This window comes from Scyliorhinus torazame, chromosome 7 (genome assembly GCF_047496885.1).
Source record: "Scyliorhinus torazame isolate Kashiwa2021f chromosome 7, sScyTor2.1, whole genome shotgun sequence".
Taxonomy (NCBI): domain Eukaryota; kingdom Metazoa; phylum Chordata; class Chondrichthyes; order Carcharhiniformes; family Scyliorhinidae; genus Scyliorhinus; species Scyliorhinus torazame.
The window spans coordinates 100699931-100719487 of record NC_092713.1 but is presented as its reverse complement, the minus strand read 5'-3'; the positions used below and the strand labels follow the sequence as shown (position 1 = coordinate 100719487).

Genomic DNA, 19557 nt, shown 5'->3' with positions numbered 1-19557 from the left:
AATCCACAAGTTGAGAACAAGTTTTGAATGCTTGGTTATTTTATTTGTTGTATTAGTATATTTTGAAAAATCACTGCTGGGAAATTGGCATTTTCACTGCCTCAGAGGTATTTTATGTAAAATTGCACAACTTGGACAGAAGATTCATTATACATGCTAAGTGTAGAAATTTTGAAAGTTTTTCAATGACCCAAATTACTAATCCTAGAATAACATTTCCAAGTTTCTCTTTCGCATCTCAATATATCCAAATGTAAACTGGCAGTTTGTTGCCTGTCTGTGTTACTGAAATAATATTAATAGATAACAGGTTCTCCGTTCTCTTCTTTCCCTCTAGAATTGGCAACATGTTTGGTCAAAGGGATGTTTTTTCCTCGAGGAAGATGGTGGAATTGTCAATCATCAGTATAGACTGGAATTGCATCAGACAACAAATGTTTTTCTCACCATCAGACCATTAAACCTCAGCCAAACTGAAGGTATAGCCTGCAACTATTCTGCAACACCTAACAACTGTGGTTAGACATCTTTAATAGTGAAAACAATCCAAGCTAGCTAGGAGTTTGTCCTACGCCAGATTGAGAAAGGGGGCAGTTTGTTCCATGAAGAGACAGAATCATGGAGCAATATTCGCTCTCTAATCAAAGATATCCCAATTAACATACTGCACATACTGCAAATCTGAAATGAAAACTGAAAATGCTGGAAATTCTGAGCAGCATATGTGGAAAGAAGTTTCAGGTCAATAACCTTTCACCATTGACATAAAGCATTAATTCTATTTATCTCTCTAGAAATGCTGCCTGACTAGCTTAACATTTCAAAGATATCCCAAGTATGATCAAGACTACCATAAATAAGATGGAAGACTTAGAGAACCTAAAATGACTCAAAACAAATAAATCATAATGGATAGATGGAGCCAGATTTTTTTGCAGAGTTGACCCCAGAGGCCTTTTTAAAATGGTGGGTGAGACCTGATTTTGGCATTGCGGCCCATATTTCCGACACCAGTAATTCTCACTGGCAGGGAATAAGGATGCCTGCACCTTGCATTCCTTACCCAGCCAGTTCCATTCCAGAGGTAGTCATCTCATACCCACTGCAGCACCCACCCCTCTCCCCTCACAGCAACAATATTCACAGAGTATGGCCTGGCCCACAGATGAGTCGTGAACCATAGTCTGAATTTGAAAACCTTTAAAAAGGTACGGTTGTGAAATATTTTCCATGCCTCTCGTACCACCTCCATGGCAATCTGATTCTGTTGACACAGTTCCCAGATAGCCTGATTTTGAATGCTTGGCTAATCTCTGAGACTCACTAATGGATTTGGTCAGCAGGAGTCTCTGTTTAGACAGGCAGAAGGGGAATGCTTGCTTTGGTTAATTGACATCTCTATGGGGTTTTAATAAGTTATTCCTTTTTCATCTGTTTTTTCAATGTCTGTATATTTGGAAAAGATTAAGAGTGTGAAGTGAGGTTGTTGATATTATTGCCCTGTCTGATTGACACATTTATGTGGTTGTAAGAGCAGCATTGATGTTTAAAGGAGATTTTTGATTGGGTTTTTTTTGGGTGAGCATTTCAAAAATCAATACTATTATTACATGGTTCATTGATTCTGTACTTAGTGCATACTGGATGAGTGGGCATGGAAGTAGTGGGTAGAGCCTAACAACCTTGAATACAACTGTGGCAAAATCACAGAGAACTGAGATGGGCCTTCTAAACAGTCCGTCTCAGCACTCGCCCGACTCCCTAGCCACAGCCGACCTCCGTCTGTGGTCAACAGGCCAGATTCCATCCCTCCCCTCCTCCCTGGAAGGAAAATAGTGTGTTCAGGGGCCTGTTACATGGAGACAGACAGTTGAGAAATTTCCAAGGAAATCCTATTGCACCCACACCTGTCTGCGGTCTTTGTGATGCTTTGTTTCAGTTAAACAGTTGGAGTATCCTGGTCTGTTGTTCAAAGTCAGCTGTTAGATACAGGCCAAGGCCAAAATCTGACTCATGGTCTTTAACTGAGAATTTAACTTTGGCAATAGAACTAGGAGGAACTGGTTCAAATTAGTAAAAGGTAATTTTAGAACTGATTCAGGAAATTCTTCTTTACCTGGAGAGTGATCAACATGTAGTATTAATTTGTGGGTACAGTAGTGGAGGCAAAATCTCTGAAATCACAATGCATAACTGAATGCTACAATGAGGGGAGGTCGGGATTTCTCTGGATGGATGAATGGACTGAATGACATTCCCAGCAATGTCTATACAGAGATAGACACACCACCCAGAGATCAAAAGGCTGACTTTGTGATTGTGTTAGCCTTGCAATGTCGGTTACTACCTGAATTGGTAGACAGGATGTAAACTTAGAGAACTAATGCATCCATCTTTTTACTTTTTCCACCTGCTTATCTCACTGCCTTCTGTTTGTGCCTCTTGCTCCTCCCTTTTAAAGAACATAATGTAGGAATGGGATGAGTCAGTTCAGCCCATGTAGCTCACCTACGTGTTATGTCGGCGTTCAGACTTTAGACAGGCCATCTTAATAATTACTATATTCTTTTATCTCTTTTACCTTATTTCTTTATCTCAGGAATGAAAGATTTCAGGCTGATTTATGCCTCTGATTACTATCCAACGACTTCTAAAGGAAAGTGTACCTAGGTATAAGGATAGAAATATTTTCACTATGTACTGGGTGAAACAGAATTATAAATATATTCGTAAACAAGTTTATGGTTTTTCTGTACCTGGTAGACCTAGCAGATCTTCCTTCTCCCTGATAACCAGACCACATAGCCAAATGGTTGCCAACACTCATGTCCTTGGCTCAGAATTGAAGAATGGCCATTTAAGTGAGGTAGGGCAAGAGAGCCGATCTCTTGCAGAATTTCAGCCCCTGAAAAAGGAAACAAAATTATGAACCAGTGACTATTTAAAAAAAAATTGTAACCACAGCTTCAGTGCCTTCACAATGTTACACTGACTATATATTTTATCTTTTTTTGCATTTTACTGTTCTCGATGGAAAATGCATGAAATTAATGTATATGTATTATTTAAAAGCATAAAGCAGTGCAGAGCAATACATTTTGTTACCTTTAAAAATGTAGAGTTTTTAATACATATTTTACTAATCCTAAGGAAGTTCCCTTCTGTTTGACAGGTGCAGCCTCACAAATCTTTGTAATGGCAGAACATCAATCACTCAGTTCAATCATTCACAATATGAGAAATGTGCATTCTGTAGTTTCATCACTTTTTTATGAATTTAGCCTGATATGGCTGCGGAATTTCAGACAGACTATTTATGATGTGAAATGGAAGCAGACTAATTTTGTCTCATAACTCCCCCGTAAAGTATGTTTAAATGATTCCCCAACCATTTCGAACACCTTATTCATTTTTAAATGTTTTATTCAACATGCTGTAATCCTGGGTTATTTGAATTCTAAACAACTCTCCCCAATGCCGTTACCGGTTTAACAGTTATAATGTAACACAGAATCACACCAGAAGGGAAAAATATACTTTTTTCTACAATATGCATTTTTGTTCCACACGTAACATCTTTTTAGTCATAGTAACTTTACATTATGTTCTACATGCTCAGAAAAATTATCGCCCTGGATGAATGTGGATACTGCATTATATGTTTTGAGGAACGCTGGTGGTTCTGAAGCTCTGGAGGTCGTGTGCGCCACAGAATTACGGGAAAAGGAGGTCAGAATTGCTAACGCGGATACAGACTCTAAATGTGGTTTTGTTGACCAGCTCATGTGTAGACTAATGCAATGACATATAGAGAGATCAAGGGTCAATAACTAATGTGCATCAACTCCAAATTTGTTTTTCAGCACAAGTGAGATTAAAATCATCAAGGAAACTGCTCTTCAACTAGGCACCTTTCCTCGTCTTTCCACTAATTTTCTCTTGTTGAGTCTTAGTTTCTCAGACATCACCTGGTACAGGCTGTGGCTATTCATGTGCCGTTTGATGATGGCTGAGATTGATGTTCCCGGTCACTGACCGTGTGAAGTTTGCACATTCTCCCCATATCTGCATGGGTCTCGCCTCCATAAACCAAAGTTGCGCAGGGTAGGTGGATTGACCATGCTGAATTGCCCCTTAATTGGAAAAAAAAAAGAATTGGGCACTTTAAATTTATTTTAAAAAAGAAGCGATTGATGTTGCAAAAGCCAAGTTCAGTCTTGTCCTCCCTTGAGATCTTCAGTGGGGCTTGCTAGATATCAGCCAGAAGGGTGATTTTGCCTTTGGAACCCAGGGAATTTAAATTTTAGCACCACTTCTGTAATTTTGGTACAATCGACAGTTTGAACCTGGGACCTTCCTGATGTGCACTTATTAGATAAACCAGCTGAGACATGAGGAGGACGCGACAATTTAATGTAATCTGTGACGATTAGCTATTTTACTATAATATATACAAGATAATTTTTACTGTTAAACATCTCTTTTGGGATAATGGTCAACATTGGGGTAATGATCAACATTGTACCCAAGTGACTTTATCTATAAGTGAGAAGAGGAGCGTTAGATGTGCTGCTTTTGTTAAATCAAAAAATAGCGTATATTTTAGAAATATTTCTCTGCACACTATTCCAAAACCAACACGAGTGACAAAATTAGCAAAATTGTGAATTAAATTTGAAATTAGAAGGGATGAAGATTTTGGAGGAACATATAACAATGAACACCTAATATCTATCAATGTTGAGAAAATTTCAAGCAACTTGATTCAAAGATCTGTAAATTTGCAAAATATATGGAGTCACAGCAGCTTTGCACTGGTTATTGAAATTAAATAGAAAATATTTGAATTGCACAGCATGTCAGTCATCATTTGGGTGAGTGCGCTGATTAAACAAATTTCCAAATAATGTAATCTACTATTGTCATTCTGATACTGATCAGTCATCTGTGAATTTCCAATACTTTTAAATTGTCTATTATTGTATGGGATGGTGTTTGTATTATTGCCCTAAAAAGTGATACATTTCGTTTCTGGCATAATATGTCCGCCTGATATTTCAAGATCCCTTCAATTTGCTATAATATAATATTTATATGATAATTCTTGATGAAAAAATACAATGCCACAAAAAGTTTTATAGCTATCTTTAAGACCCCCCCCTGAAGTATATGGAATTTTCCATTACATTATATTCATGGTCTTGTAAACCTGATTCAGTAATTTATTTTTGCTGTGCTTCTTTACATACACTGCGGGCATGATATCTCCATTTTTCTTTTATTGCTGTGAGCATACTTCGTGTTTTGAGTTCATCTGTACTGGGCTTAAAGTAAGCAAATGTTTTTAACTTTTTTCCCCATATGAAGTTTAACAGTACATTAAATAATCTTTCTTGGGCATTTGTTTTCTGGTACAAATTTTTATTTTCCTACAACATTAAATACTGCTTCAGCCAACCTAAAATATTGAAGCATTCTCTGACTGTACTCCATGCATTTTAAAGACTTTATTGGAACAGGAACAAATGAAGATAAAGAGGTCACATATGAAAGAAGTTCTTCTGATTCTTTTTTTAATGTAAACTTGTGCATAGCGGGTCATCTGAAGTGCAAGCTACTGAATGCCATTGCATTAAGCAAGTAAGATGGCAGAAGGAGTGGCTGGCTTTGAAAGCAGTTAAATGCTTCACATTTAAATGAAATAGTACAAGATGACGAAAGGCATGCCAGAGACATCAGTGACTTCCAAAACCTGATTTCCTGCTACTGTTAGGCAACCAACCATATTTGACACTGATCATAATATTTGAAAGAATTAAGGGATTAACTCCATGTCAACAGGAATCCAGTTGCAAAGAGGTGCCATCTGCTACAAGGAGGTCTGTAGTGTACTATGTGATTGGAAAGGTCAAGATAACCTATCACCTCAATTTTTCTGTCCCTGACCTCTAGAGGAGTAGCATAAGGATCAACTGCAGCATCAGACTTTTACTTCCCACATGTATCAAATGAGTGACTAATACATTGGAAAACTTGGCCAGTATTTCTTTTGCCTTTGAGTAACAAGAGCAGCATTGCACAGCTGACCATTGTCCTCTGTCAGCTGTATTTCCCAAAGCAGAGGCATCATTGGCAACTATAGGGCCATTCAATCAGTAGGTTCCTCCTCCAACTCTGCTACCAGCACTTCTCAGCTTTGTACTCTTACTCGTCCAATACGACAGGTTGGATATCCAAAATCCAGAACCATTGAATCCAAGACCATGCCAGATTTCAGATTCTCCTGGATTTTGAACAATAAAATCAGGTAGCCTATCCTAGGTCGAATTCAACGAATAGAGATACATAAAGTATGAAAAAGAATAAATAATGACGTATACCTCTTTCTGTTTCTTTACATTGTAAAAAGGTGAAGGTACTCCCGCTCTATATTCGCCTCATTTGGCTTTCACACTGATGAACCTTGTTACAGTTGATTTTATAACTGGACGGGAAGATCCAGACTTTTTTTTGAATAAAAGGTGGAGCAACAGAGTCACTGGACTGCTAATTGGTTTTCCCAGCAAGAAAAAAATATTTCTTAAACATGGCAGGTTGTATTATCATCCAATACCCTTTTACTCTCTCCTTAGCTTTTAATAAATACACACATGTTTAAAGATTAACATAGATTACAAAGTACACCTTAAACTACAGCGATCTCATTGACACAAAAAAATCCCTTTTAATCACAGAAGGTGATGTGGTCCAATACATAAATTCCGCTCTGAATCCAAGTTACTGCCTGTGGATTTCTCCCCAGAATCCTCCCAGATGATGATTACATGAGAGTTTCCAAACTCCACTCTCAAAAGCATGCTTAAAAATCTCATAATAATACTTTTCCTTAGCAGTTTGCATTCCGAAATCCAGACAAAGCTTCCTCTCCGGTTTTAACAGTTATCCAGTCTGGGATTTCACCAACCTCTTTAGGATTTCTTTGTCTTAACCACTGTGTAAAGTGCACACAATTGTTTAAACTCTCGATTCCCAGACTGTATTAAAATGGCATCAGGCGTTTGTTTTACTTTTCAAAGTTGTTGTCCAACTTTAAATCTGGTTACTGTAATTGCCTCTTTAACTCAGAACACTTTGTTTACACTTTCTTGAATTCTTCTGAGCAATAGTTTGGTCTTGTTCACTTAGCTCCAGTGTCTTAAACACTCTTTCTGTCCCAATTCTCTGGTTATCTACACTGTAGCTTGTACTTTAGGCAGCCTGCTCTTTACAGCTCCTGTCCAGCCCAGTATTTCTACTGACAGAGCTGAGAGATGTTTATTCAGCGAGATCCTGCCTCCAACAGCAATCAAATTAGCTAAATTATAACTTAAAAGCTTCTCTACCTTGCTAAGCACCATTGCATACCTCTGCTGGCCTTTTACCTACTCTTCACACCACAGCCCTCTCAGTACAATAGAAACACATTTGGAACTTAAGCAATTCCCACACAAACATCTTTGTCCACCAAGAATTTAATTGTAGGTTTTACCCTCTCAGTCACAGAAACATTAAAATAAACACTCTTAAAACTATACCTTATTTCTAATGTTTAACAATACAGATATCAATCCCTTAAGACTACCTTTGTTTTCCTAACAAACACATTCTAATTTCTGCAGTAATTGAACTTTCTAAGCCACAATTTTTTAAACCTTTTTGCAATAGAGATATCTGTTGTCCTTTTTGACATGCAATGGCAAAAAACACAGAAAATCACACAGTACTGATTGATCCATATACGACAATAATACCAACAGTGTACTGGCAGAGGTCAGGTGGTTCAGGCTGGGTCAAGTGTTTCGGGCCTGGCCATTTGGTGTTGAGGGTCATTTAGGTTGACTCAACGCACAGGTATGCCATTGAGAACTAGCACCTAGCCAAATTGTCACAGTATTCTGGCAGTAAGTCTGAATTTCATTTAACTGAATAGTAAATGGAATATTTTTTTAAATGTCTAGTTTTTAGACATAGGAACGGAGTAGGCCATTCAGCCTCTTGAGCCTGCTCTGCCATTCAGTGAGATCAGGGCTGATCTGTGACCTAACTCCATATACCTCCCTTTCACCCATATCCCTTAATTAATACCTTTGCTTAACAAAAATGTATTTATCTCCGATTTAAAATTACCCATTGATCTAGCATCAATTGCCATTTGTGGAAGAGAGTTCCAAACATCTACCACCCTTTGTGTGTCAAAGTTCTTCTGAACATCTCTCCTGAATGGTCTGGCCCTAATTTTTAGTTTGTTGTAACCCACACGGGATGCAGGGGGACCGGGCCGATTAGGCTTTCTGAGTCACGTAATATGAGCTTCCCTGCTGAGGGGCAGAGCTCTCGTACAGCAGGAGGCGAATTAGGACTTAAAAACCCGGCCCGAATGTGGGCTAGGTGGGGGGTTACTCCCTTCTGGGGCCAGTGTATATTCTTCATCCTACGTCAGTAAAACCTTTGTGTCCTTGCACCCCCCCCCCCCCCCCCCTGGTCCTACGCCTTTGTCGTGGAGGAACCCACGAATGATTGTGTACAACTGAGCTGCATCTCAGCACCCAAAGTCACCTCCATTAAGGTCATGGTTCATCTCAATGGTTGCCCATGACTAATGGAGTTGGACACTGACCTGGACCACCGCGATAACCTGGACGAGGTACTCCGTCGCTTCGCTGACTCTGGCATTCGTCCATGACTAATGGAGTTGGACACTGATGCCGCCGTCTGGTTATCAGTAGAGACATTTTCGAGAAACTCTGGGCAGGTGTACAGCTTCAGTCGTTGCAGGTCACAGAGGCTCAGCTGGCCACATAAGACAGCCATGAACAGGATCTCCAGGATGAACCGTTATCCCATGCTAGGGATCAAGGACTTTTATGCCAAGCTCAGCGGGGGTCACTGGTTCACCAAGCTCGACATGAGCCATGCATACCTCCAGGTGGTGTTGGATCCGAAGTCTTGAAAATACGTGACGATAAACACACATCGAGGCCAGTGTGAATATGGCAGGTTCCCTTTCGGAGTGTCGTCGTCCTTTGCCGTTTTGCAACGTGTAATGGAAAACATAATGCGGGGCCTATCACGCGTAGTGGTTTATCTGGATGATTTGTTAATCACTGGAACATCTGACCAGGACTACCTCGATAACCTGGACGAGGTACTCCTTCGCTTCGCAGACTCCGGCATTCCCCTCCGTGGGTGGAAATGCATTTTTCATGCTTGCAAGATGATCGATCTAGGCTACCATGTGACCCGGGAGGGCCGTCACCCGGTCGAAGATAAGGTACGGGCCATCCGACAGGACCCCGTGCCGGAGAGGGCGACAGAACTCCATTCGTTCCTGGTGCTCATCAATTACTGCAGCAGATTCATCCCAGGCCTGGTGACAATGTTGACCCCCCTGCAAAGTCTCGCCAAGAAGGGCCAGGTGTGGGCATGGGGTCGGCTACAGGAGGCGGCGTTCACTGAGGTAAAGAGGCAGCTCACTCTCAGCTGCTCACTCACTTCGACCCTGCAAAGCTGCTCTTGGTCATGTGTGATGCCTCGCCATATAGCATCGGGACGGCATTGTCCCATCGGATGTACAATAACCAGGAGCGCCAATCACTTTTGTCTCAAAAGACACATGCCGCAGCTGAGTGCAATTCCACCCAAATAAAGAAGGAAGACTTGGCCATGGTCTTTGCCATCAAAACGTTCCATCAGTACGTCCACGGGCGTCTGTTCGCAGTGCTGACCAATCACAAGCCGTTGCTGAGGATGTTCGAGGAGGATGGGGCCATTCCTCCCATTGTGTTGGCCTGGATTCAATGGTGGGTTATCATACAGGTGGCGTGCGATTACGTGCTGGAACACCACCCAGGAACACACATTATGCACGCAGTTGTTTTGAGTAGGCTCCTGCTCCTGACAAGGCTGACGATGACCCCCTAGGGCCGACGAGATCATCGTTACCGTGCATTTCATGGATACCGTGCCCAGATACGTACATGGACCCAGACCAACACTCTGCTGTTCAAGGTTCGCCATATGGTCTTGAATGGGGCCCAGCATTGTGCCCTTCCCACTTTTATTACAAAAAATGCTGAGTTCTGCTTTGAAGATGGTATCTTCATCATGCGGTGGTTCCACAAAAAGGGCAAGGCCCCATCCTGGCTGACATCCACAATGGGCACCCCGGTATGTCACAAATGAAGGTGTTTTCCCGCAGTTACGCGTGATGGCCAAGTTTGGACACGGAGAGCGAGTGACACATCCGACATTGCAGGGTATGCCAGGAACTTCAGAAACTAATGCCAGCGGCATCGCTTCATCCCTGGGTATGGCCGGGTCACCCATGAGTGTGCTTCCATGCCGATATTGCCAGCCCTTTTTAGGGGTCCATGTTCTTCCTCCTCAATGCCCATTAGAAGTGACCAGACGTCGAGAAGCTTTGGCTCGCATTCAGTATGGTTTCTGATAATGGGATGCCTTTTACCAGCACAGAATTTGGGGCTTTCATGTGGACCAATGAGGTATGCCACGTCTGCACTGCATCACCAATGGTTTGGCCGAGTGAGCGGTCCAGACGTTCAATCATGAGATGAGCAAGTAGACCACGGGTTCCCGCCACACCCTTGTGGCATGTTTTCCCTTCTGCACCACACAGCACGCTGGAGCACAGTGGAGCTTCATATGGGTCGTCGACTTCAGACTCGCCTCTGCCTCACGCTGCCCAATACAGGCGGGATATTCCTCGGACAGGAGCAGCTACAGTCTGTCCCTGGCAAGCATGCACCACCTCGACAGTTCACCCCGGGCAACATGTTCCACACGCAAAATTTTGGCGACGCCGTGAGGTGGGTCATAGGCACTATCGTTCGGTAGACCGGGCCAGTATCGTACCGGGTCCGTGTGCAGGACCAGGAATCAAAAAGGCACCTTGACCACCTCCACAGCAGAAGCTCAATACTGAACGATGCCCTTTGGGAGGGCTCTGCCCTTTTGGAGGGCTCTGCAAGTCCCCTGACACCCTACCGTTGCCTCTGACGCCGTCTCACAAGAATCTCTACTCCAAGATGTCTGATTCCGATGATCCAGACTTCAAGATGGAGGTGCCGCTGCTGGATGTTGCCGGGCACGAGTCTCCAGACCACCAGCCACCGGGGACGGTACCGCAAGAGACTCGACAGGGAAATGTTGGTCCCCTGACCGCTACACAATCACTGTTCCAGCCCCGACTACACTTGAACGGCAGCAGCGGGCTAAGTGGTACAGGGGTCCTCCTCCGTGCCCTCCTTTGGCGGCGCATTTTAGGACTTGCGAAGGGGGATGGGGAAGTGTTATAACCTACACGAAACTCACAGGGCAGGGCCAATTCGACTCCCAGAGAGTGCCGTGGAGTATGCGCTTCCCTGCTAAGGGGCGGAGCTCTCATCAGCGGGGGAGAAAATCAGGACATAAAACCCCGGACCGAGTGTGGGCTAGGTGCGAGTAGTTCCTTCTGGGACCAGTGTACATAGAATCTTCGTTCTACATCAATAAACCTTATGTTTCCTTGCACTCCTGTTTGGTTGCTTCCTCAAACTCAGCATTGACTATGCCCTGAGTTCTAGAATCTACAACCAATGGAAACAGTTTGTCGATATCTACCCTGTCTTTTCCTGTCAATATCTTGAAGACTTAGATCAGATCACCCCTTAACCATCTAAATTCTAGAGAAAAGAGGCCTAATTTGTAAAATCTCTCCTCATAACTTAATCCTGAATTCCTGGCATCATTCTTATAAACCTATCATAGAATTTACAGTGCAGAAGGAGGCCATTCGGCCCATCGAGTCTGCACCGGCTCTTGGAAAGAGCACCCCACCCAAGGTCAACACCTCCACCCTATCCCCATAACCCAGTAACCCCATCCAATCTAAGGGCAATTTTGGACACTAAGGGCAATTTATCATGGCCAATCCACCTAACCTGCACATCTTTGGACTGTGGGAGGAAACCGGAGCACCCAGAGGAAACCCACGCGCACACGGGGAGGATGTGCAGACTCTGCACAGACAGTGACCCAAGCCAGAATCGAACCTGGGACCCTGGAGCTGTGAAGCAATTGTGCTATCCACAATGCTACCGTGCTGCCCAGTGCTATGTTGCACTCCCTCCAAGACCAAACTATCCTTCCTAAGGTGTGGTGCCCAGATCTGCTCACAGTGCTCCAAGTGGGATTTTATCTGGGTTTTGTAAAGCTGCAACATAATGGCTGCGTCATAATACTCCAGTCCTCTAGATATAAAGGCCTGAATTCCATTAGCCTTCTTGATTACTTTCTGCACTGATTCGTAGCATTTTAAAGATCTATGCACCTGAACCTCCTTTTTGGACATCCACTGAATCTAACTTTATACCATCTGGAAAGTACCCTGATCTATCTTTTTTTGGTCCAAAATGGATAACCTTACGCTTGCTTACCTTGAAATCCATCTGTCACAGTTTTGCCCATTCACCTAATCTACCAATATCCCTTTGTGATTTTATGCTGTTATCTACACTGTTTACAATGCCACCCAACTTTGTGTCATCAGCAAATTTGGATATTTGACTTTCTATGCCATTATCCAAGTCATTAGTGAATAACGTGAACAATTGAGGCCCTAACGCAGATCCCTGTGGGACACCACTAGTCACATCCTGCCAATTTGAGTTCCTACCCATTTATTCCTCCTCTCTGTCACCTGCCAATTAATTGGTTTCCCAGCCATATCAGTAATTTGCCCTCAACTCCGTGGGCTTCTATCTTCGTTAACAATCTCCTTTGTGGGACTTTATCAAATACCTTCTGTAAGTCCATATAAAAAACATCCATAGACAGTCCCCTGTCCACGACGTTAGTCACCGCTTCAAAAAATTCAGTGAGGTTTGTCAGGCCTGACTTACTGTCAGAAATTCATGCTGCCTAGCTGACACGGGAGTGACATGGGGGGAGCAAAAAAGCTAGACAGGGGTCTAGCGGGGGAGGGGAGGGGGGGGAAGGGGGGGGGGGGGGGAAGGGTTGCTGCTGCACTGGCCGAAAGGGAATGGGACACAGAAGAGGTGGTCGGGACGGGAGTCCCCCCCTCTGGGGGACTGGAGGGTGAGGGAGACGTGGACACGGGACTGGACCAGAAGGGGGGGGGGGGGGGGGGTGAAGAGGGCTCGAGTGTTCGCGCACTTAAAGGGACTGAAGGCGGACGTGGCCATGCTCCAAGAGACACACCTGAAGGTGGCGGACCAGGTCAGGCTAAGAAAAGGATGGGTAGGACAGGTAATCCACTCGGGACTGGAAGCGAAGAATAGAGGGGTGGCAATATTGGTGGGAAAGCGGGTGTCATTTGAGGCCAAGACTATTGTAGCGGACAATGGAGGGCGATATGTAATGGTGAGCGGTAGGCTGCAAGGGACGTGGGTGGTGTTGGTAAACGTATACGCCCCGGACTGGGATGATGCAGGATTCATGAAGCGCATGTTGGGGCGCATTCCGGACCTGGAGATAGGAGGCCTGATAATGGGAGGGGACTTCAATACAGTGTTGGATCCAGCACTGGACCGCTCCAAATCAAGGACTGGAAAGAGGCCGGCGGCGGCTAAGGTACTTAGGGGTTTATGGATCAGATGGGGGGAGTGCACCCATGGCGGCTTGCAAGGCCGCAGGCCAGGGAATTTTCTTTCTTCTCCCATGTACACAAAGCCTACTCCCGGATAGATTTCTTTGTTCTGGGTAGGGTGCTCATCCCGAGGGTGGAGGGGACGGAGTATTCGGCTATAGCCGTTTCGGACCATGCCCCGCACTGGGTGGAACTGGATCTGGGAGAGGAGAGGGACCAACGCCCGTTGTGGCGGCTGGATGCGGGACTGCTGGCGGACGAGGTGGTGTGTGGGAAGGTGAGGGGGTGTATCGAAAGGTACTTGGAGGCCAACGACAACGGGGAGGTGCGGGTGGGGGTGGTATGGGAGGCGTTGAAGGCGGTGATCAGGGGAGAGCTAATTTCCATTAGGGCTCATAGGGAGAAGACAGAAGGCATAGAAAAGGAGAGGTTAGTGGGGGAGATTTTGAGAGTGGACAGGAGATACGCAGAGGCCCCGGAGGAAAGATTACTTGGGGAAAGACGCCGGCTCCAGGCGGAGTTTGACCTGTTGACCACAGGGAAGGCGGAGGCACAGTGGAGGAAAGCGCAGGGGGCGACCTACGAGTATGGGGAAAAGGCTAGTCGGATACTGGCACACCAGCTCCGTAAGAGGATGGCAGCGAGGGAAATAGGGGGAGTCAAAGATGGAAGGGGAGCCACGGTTCGGAGTGCGACGAAAATAAACAAGGTATTCAAGTCCTTTTATGAAGAGCTGTACAGATCCCAGCCCCCAGCGGGGGAAGAGGGGATGAGACGATTCCTAGATCAGCTGAGATTCCCGAGGGTGGAGGAGCGAGAGGTGGCTAGTTTGGGGGCACCAATTGGGTTGGAGGAGCTGAGCAAGGGTTTGGGGAGCATGCAGGCGGGGAAGGCCCCGGGACCGGACGGATTCCCGGTGGAGTTCTACAGGAAGTACGCAGACCTGTTGGCCCCGCTACTGGTGAGGACCTTTAATGAGGCAAGAGAGGAGGGAACCCTGCCCCCGACACTGTCGGAAGCGACAATTTCTTTGATCCTAAAGCGGGACAAGGACCCACTGCAATGTGGATCGTACAGGCCGATCTCGCTCCTCAATGTGGATGCAAAGTTGCTGGCAAAAGTGCTGGCCACGAGGATCGAGGACTGTGTCCCGGGGGTAATCCACAAGGACCAGACAGGATTTGTAAAGGGCAGGCAACTAAACAGCAATGTGCGGCGGCTCTTAAACGTGATAATGATGCCATTGGAGGAGGGAGAGGCGGAGAAGGTGGCAGCTATGGACGCGGAGAAGGCCTTTGACCGAGTAGAGTGGGAGTACCTCTGGGAGGTGCTGCATAGGTTTGGGTTCGGGGTAGGGTTTATCAATTGGGTTAAGCTCCTTTACAGAGCTCTGATGGCGAGTGTAGTGACGAACCGGCGGAGGTCGGAGTACTTTCGACTGTACCGAGGGACGAGGCAGGGGTGCCCCCGTCCCCCCTGTTGTTCGCATTGGCGATCGAACCATTGGCCATGTCATTGAGGGAGTCTAATAAATGGAGGGAGGTGGTCCGAGGGGGAGAAGAGCATCGGGTGTCGCTATATGCGGATGACCTGTTGCTGTACGTGGCGGATCCAATGGAGGGGATGGTGGAGGTCATGCAGACTCTAAGGGAGTTTTCGGGCTATAAGCTCAATGTAGGGAAGAGTGAGCTCTTTGTATTACAGGCGGGGGACCAAGAAAGAGGGATAGGGGACCTACCGCTGAGGAGGGCGGAGGGGAGCTTTCGGTATCTGGGGATCCAGATAGCCAGGAGTTGGGGGACCCGACATAAACTGAATCTGACGAGGTTGGTGGAGCAAATGGAGGAGGATTTCAAAAGATGGGACATGTTACCGCTCTCGCTGGCGGGTAGAGTGCAGTCGGTCAAAATGGTGGTCCTTCCGAGGTTTCTGTTTCTGTTTCAGTGCCTTCCCATCGTGATCACTAAGGCCTTTTTTAAGAGAGTAGGCAGGAGTATTATGGGGTTTGTGTGGGTGAATAAGACCCCGAGAGTAAGGAGAGGGTTCCTAGAACGCAGTAGGGACCGAGGAGGGTTGGCGCTGCCAAACCTGGGGAGCTACTACTGGGCAGCAAATGTGGCGATGATCCGCAAGTGGGTTATGGAGGGAGAGGGGGCGGCATGGAAGAGGATGGAGATGGCGTCCTGTAAAGGAACGGGCCTGGGGGCATTGGTGATGGCACCGCTGCCACTCTCGCCGACAAAGTATATCACGAGCCCGGTGATGGCGGCAACGGTAAGGAGCTGGGGCCAGTGGAGACGGCACCGGGGTGCAATGGGAGCATCAGTGTGGTCCCCGATCAGGGGTAACCACCAGTTTGTCCCGGGGAAGATGGACGGGGGGTTCCAGAGCTGGCATCGGGCGGGGATTGGAAGAATGGGGGACCTGTTCATCGACGGGACGTTTGCGAGCCTAGGGGCACTGGAGGAGAAGTTCGAGTTACCCCCGGGAAATGCCTTTAGATATATGCAGGAGAGGGCTTTTGTGAGGCGACAGGTGAGGGAATTCCCGTTGCTCCCGGCACAAGAAGTTCAAGATAGGGTGATCTCGGGGGCATGGGTCGGGGAAGGCAAGGTGTCGGAAATACACCAGGAGTTGAAAGAAGAGGGGGAAGCGCTGGTAGAAGAGTTGAAGGGTTAATGGGAGGAGGAGCTGGGGGAGGAGATCGAGGAAGGTCTGTGGGCTGATGCCCTAGGTAGGGTTAATTCCTCCTCCTCGTGTGCCAGGCTCAGCCTGATACAATTTAAGGTGGTCCACAGAGCGCACTTGACGGGGGCGAGGTTGAGTAGGTTCTTTGGGGTAGAGGACAGATGTGGAAGGTGCTCAGGGAGCCCGGCAAACCATGTCCATATGTTTTGGTCATGCCCGGCACTGGAGGGGTTCTGGAGAGGAGTGGCGGGAGTAATATCCCAGGTGGCGAAGAGTAGTGGACGAACCGGGAGTGCAGGAGGCGAAAGAGGCCGGCATTCTGGCCTTTGCGTTCTTAGTAGCCCGGCGAAGGATCTTGCTAATGTGGAAGGAGGCGAAGCCCCCCAGCCTGTAGGCCTGGATAAATGATATGGCTGGGTTCATAAAGTTGGAGAGGATTAAGTTCGCCTTGAGAGGGTCTGCGCAGGGGTTCTACTGGCGGTGGCAACCGTTCCTAGACTATCTCGCGGAGCATTAGAGGAAGGTCGGTCAGCAGCAGCAGCAACCTTTGGGGGTGGGGGGGGAGGGGACGTCCTGGGCGGGGGGAGGTGGGGGGGGGGGGGAAGGGGGGACTGCCTGGGAGGGTGGATGAGCAAGAGATAACATGAAGGGTTGGGGAAACTGGCACGTACGGGTGAGGACCAGTGTACAAAGCTGTGTAAATATATAATTTTGCCATGTATATACCTTGCTCTGCGCAATTTCTCGTTTTTTTTTTTGTTACGAGGGGGGGGGGGGTTATTGTTTGTAAGAGAGAAAAATTGTGTTAAAAAACTTTAATAAATATTTTTTTTTTTAAAAGAAATTCATGCTGCCTTTTGTAAGGGCCACGAAGAATCCAGCACGAGTTTAAGGATACAAAGTAATAACATTTATTTACAATAACATATATATATATATATATATATATATATAAACAGCAGCAACTTCCCTTGCTGCACACTTCTTCCTGCTGGTTCCTAAACTGGCCAGCTTTATTTATACTTGGAGTTTACTAATGGTTTCTCCGCCCCCCTCATTGGGGAAGCTCATACTCCCACAGGATTGTGGGATTGTCATTAGTCCCCAGCCAATGGTAAGCAGGCAGGTTATAACATCCTTCCCCCCCCAAAGTCCAAGGAATCCACCGAAGACCCTGGCGAAGGAGGGCGTCGGACTTGTTTTGCCGCAGGCCGGACACCATTTGCATGCGGTGCTGAATCAGGCGGCGTGTAACGAGACGGAGACCGGCGCTTTTGTGATGAACGGCATAATGGTTGTACATCCACGGCCCGTGGACCCGAGGATTCCCCCTCTGATGCGTCCTGTGTCTCCATCTCGGAGTCAGAGTCTGCTGCCTCCGTCATGTCAGCGTCTCTATCTCCATTCGGTTCTGTAACGACCTGCGCAGGCTTTGAGTGAGGCACCAGTGGAAGATTGTGAGGACTACCTTCCCTTGTCTCTGGTCTCTGCGGCTGTAGAAATGAGCTCCGGGGGCAGGGAATCTTTTGAGGGGATAGTCTTCTGGACCGAACGTGGTCTACATGTTTGCGCTGGAGACAACCCTGGGCTTGCACCTGGTAAGATATAGGGCCCGTTTGGCGAAAGATTACGCCAGGAACCCACTGGGCACCACCAGCAAAATTCCGAACGAACACTGGGTCACCGGGCGCAAACTGCCGAATCGGCCGATGCCGAGAAAATCCCTGTCCCTGCCGTTCTTGTGTGCGGCGTACTTTTGCGCCAATGTCCGGGAAAATCATACTAAGGCAGGTGTGAAGTCTCCGGCCCATTAGGAGTTCTGCGGGAGCTACCCCAGTCACCGCATGGGGGGTGGTCCTATACGTAAACAAGAAGCGAGCCAGTCTCGTGTCCATTGATCCGGAAGGCTGCTTCTTTAGTCCTCTTTTGAATGTCTGCACTGCGCGCTCTGCCAACCCATTTGAAGCCGGGTGGTAAGGGGCAGTGCGGATATGGCGTATGCCGTTCATCATCATGAACCTCGCAAACTCCTCACTCATGAATGGAGTGCCGTTATCCGTGACCAGCACCTCGGGGAGGCCATGCGTGCTGAAGGACAAACGCATCTTTTCAATTGTTGCGCAGGACGTTGTCCACTGCATCTTATGCACCTCTAGCCATTTAGACTGGGCGTCGATTAATAGAAGGAACATGGATCCTTGAAAAGGGCCTGTGAAATCTGCATGCAAGCGTGCCCATGGCCGCCCTGGCCATTCCCAGTGATGTAGGGGCGCGGCCGGCGGAAGCTTCTGATGCTCCTGGCAAATGGAGCAGTTTTGGGCCACCTTCTCAATGTCGAGGCCTGGCCACCAGACATAACTCCGGGCCAACATTTTCATTTTGGTCACACCTGGATGCCCATTGTGCAAGTCTCTTAGTATCAGCTCCTGGCCTTTTTCCGGGACAATCACACGCGTCCCCCACAAGAGGATGCCGTCTTCCACGCTGAATTCTGACAGCTTGGAGGAAAATGCCCGCAACTCGCCTGGGAGCTGTCTATGCTGCCCACCATACAGGACTATGTGCCGAACCTTTGACAGGACTGGCTCCGTCTGGGTCCACTCACGGATCTGTGATGCCGTGACAGGCAAGGTGTCCCTAAACTTTAGGGTTGCAACCACCTCACCGGTCGTGGGGGTCGACATGGGGCCGGTCGATAAAGGCAATCGGCTCAGTGCGTCGGCATTTGCTATCTGCGTTCCTGGTTTGTGCTCCAGAGAATACTCGTATGCAGCAAGCAACCAAGCCCAGCGCTGGATCCGTGCGGAAGCAATGGGCGGTATTGGCTTATCCTCTCTGAAAAGTCCCAGCAGGGGCTTATGATCAGTCACGATAGTGAAATGGCGGCCATACACGTACTGGTGGAAGCGTTTCACCGCAAAAACCACTGCCAGGCCGTCCTTCTCGATCTGCGCGTACATTTTCTCCGCTGCAGTCAATGTGCGGGAGGCGAAAACTATCGGTCGCTCGGCCCCGTTCTCCATCTTGTGGGACAGGACGGCCCCAATACCATACGGGGATGCATCACATGTGACGAGCAAAGGCTTTCCAGGATCATAGTGGGTTAGTAACCCAGGCGATGACAATTGTTGCTTTACCCGCCGGAAAGCGGTTTCTTGCGGCTGACCCCAAACCCAGGTGTGACTTTTCTTTAGCAGATGGTGCAACGGGGCCAGCGTAGTTGC

The 19557-nt window shown here is 47.0% G+C and overlaps 1 protein-coding gene across 6 annotated transcripts in view; it reads left to right on the top strand.

Annotated features, from left to right (window-relative positions):
- efcab7 (EF-hand calcium binding domain 7) overlaps nt 1-19557 on the top strand; it is a 197274-nt gene that overhangs the window by 82025 nt on the left and 95692 nt on the right. For all 6 annotated transcript variants that reach the window (XM_072511144.1, XM_072511147.1, XM_072511143.1 and 3 more), the window contains 2 exons: nt 338-479; nt 3620-3729. In XM_072511144.1, coding sequence (XP_072367245.1) covers nt 338-479; nt 3620-3729 — 252 coding nt within the window. The remainder of the gene's footprint in view (nt 1-337; nt 480-3619; nt 3730-19557) is intronic.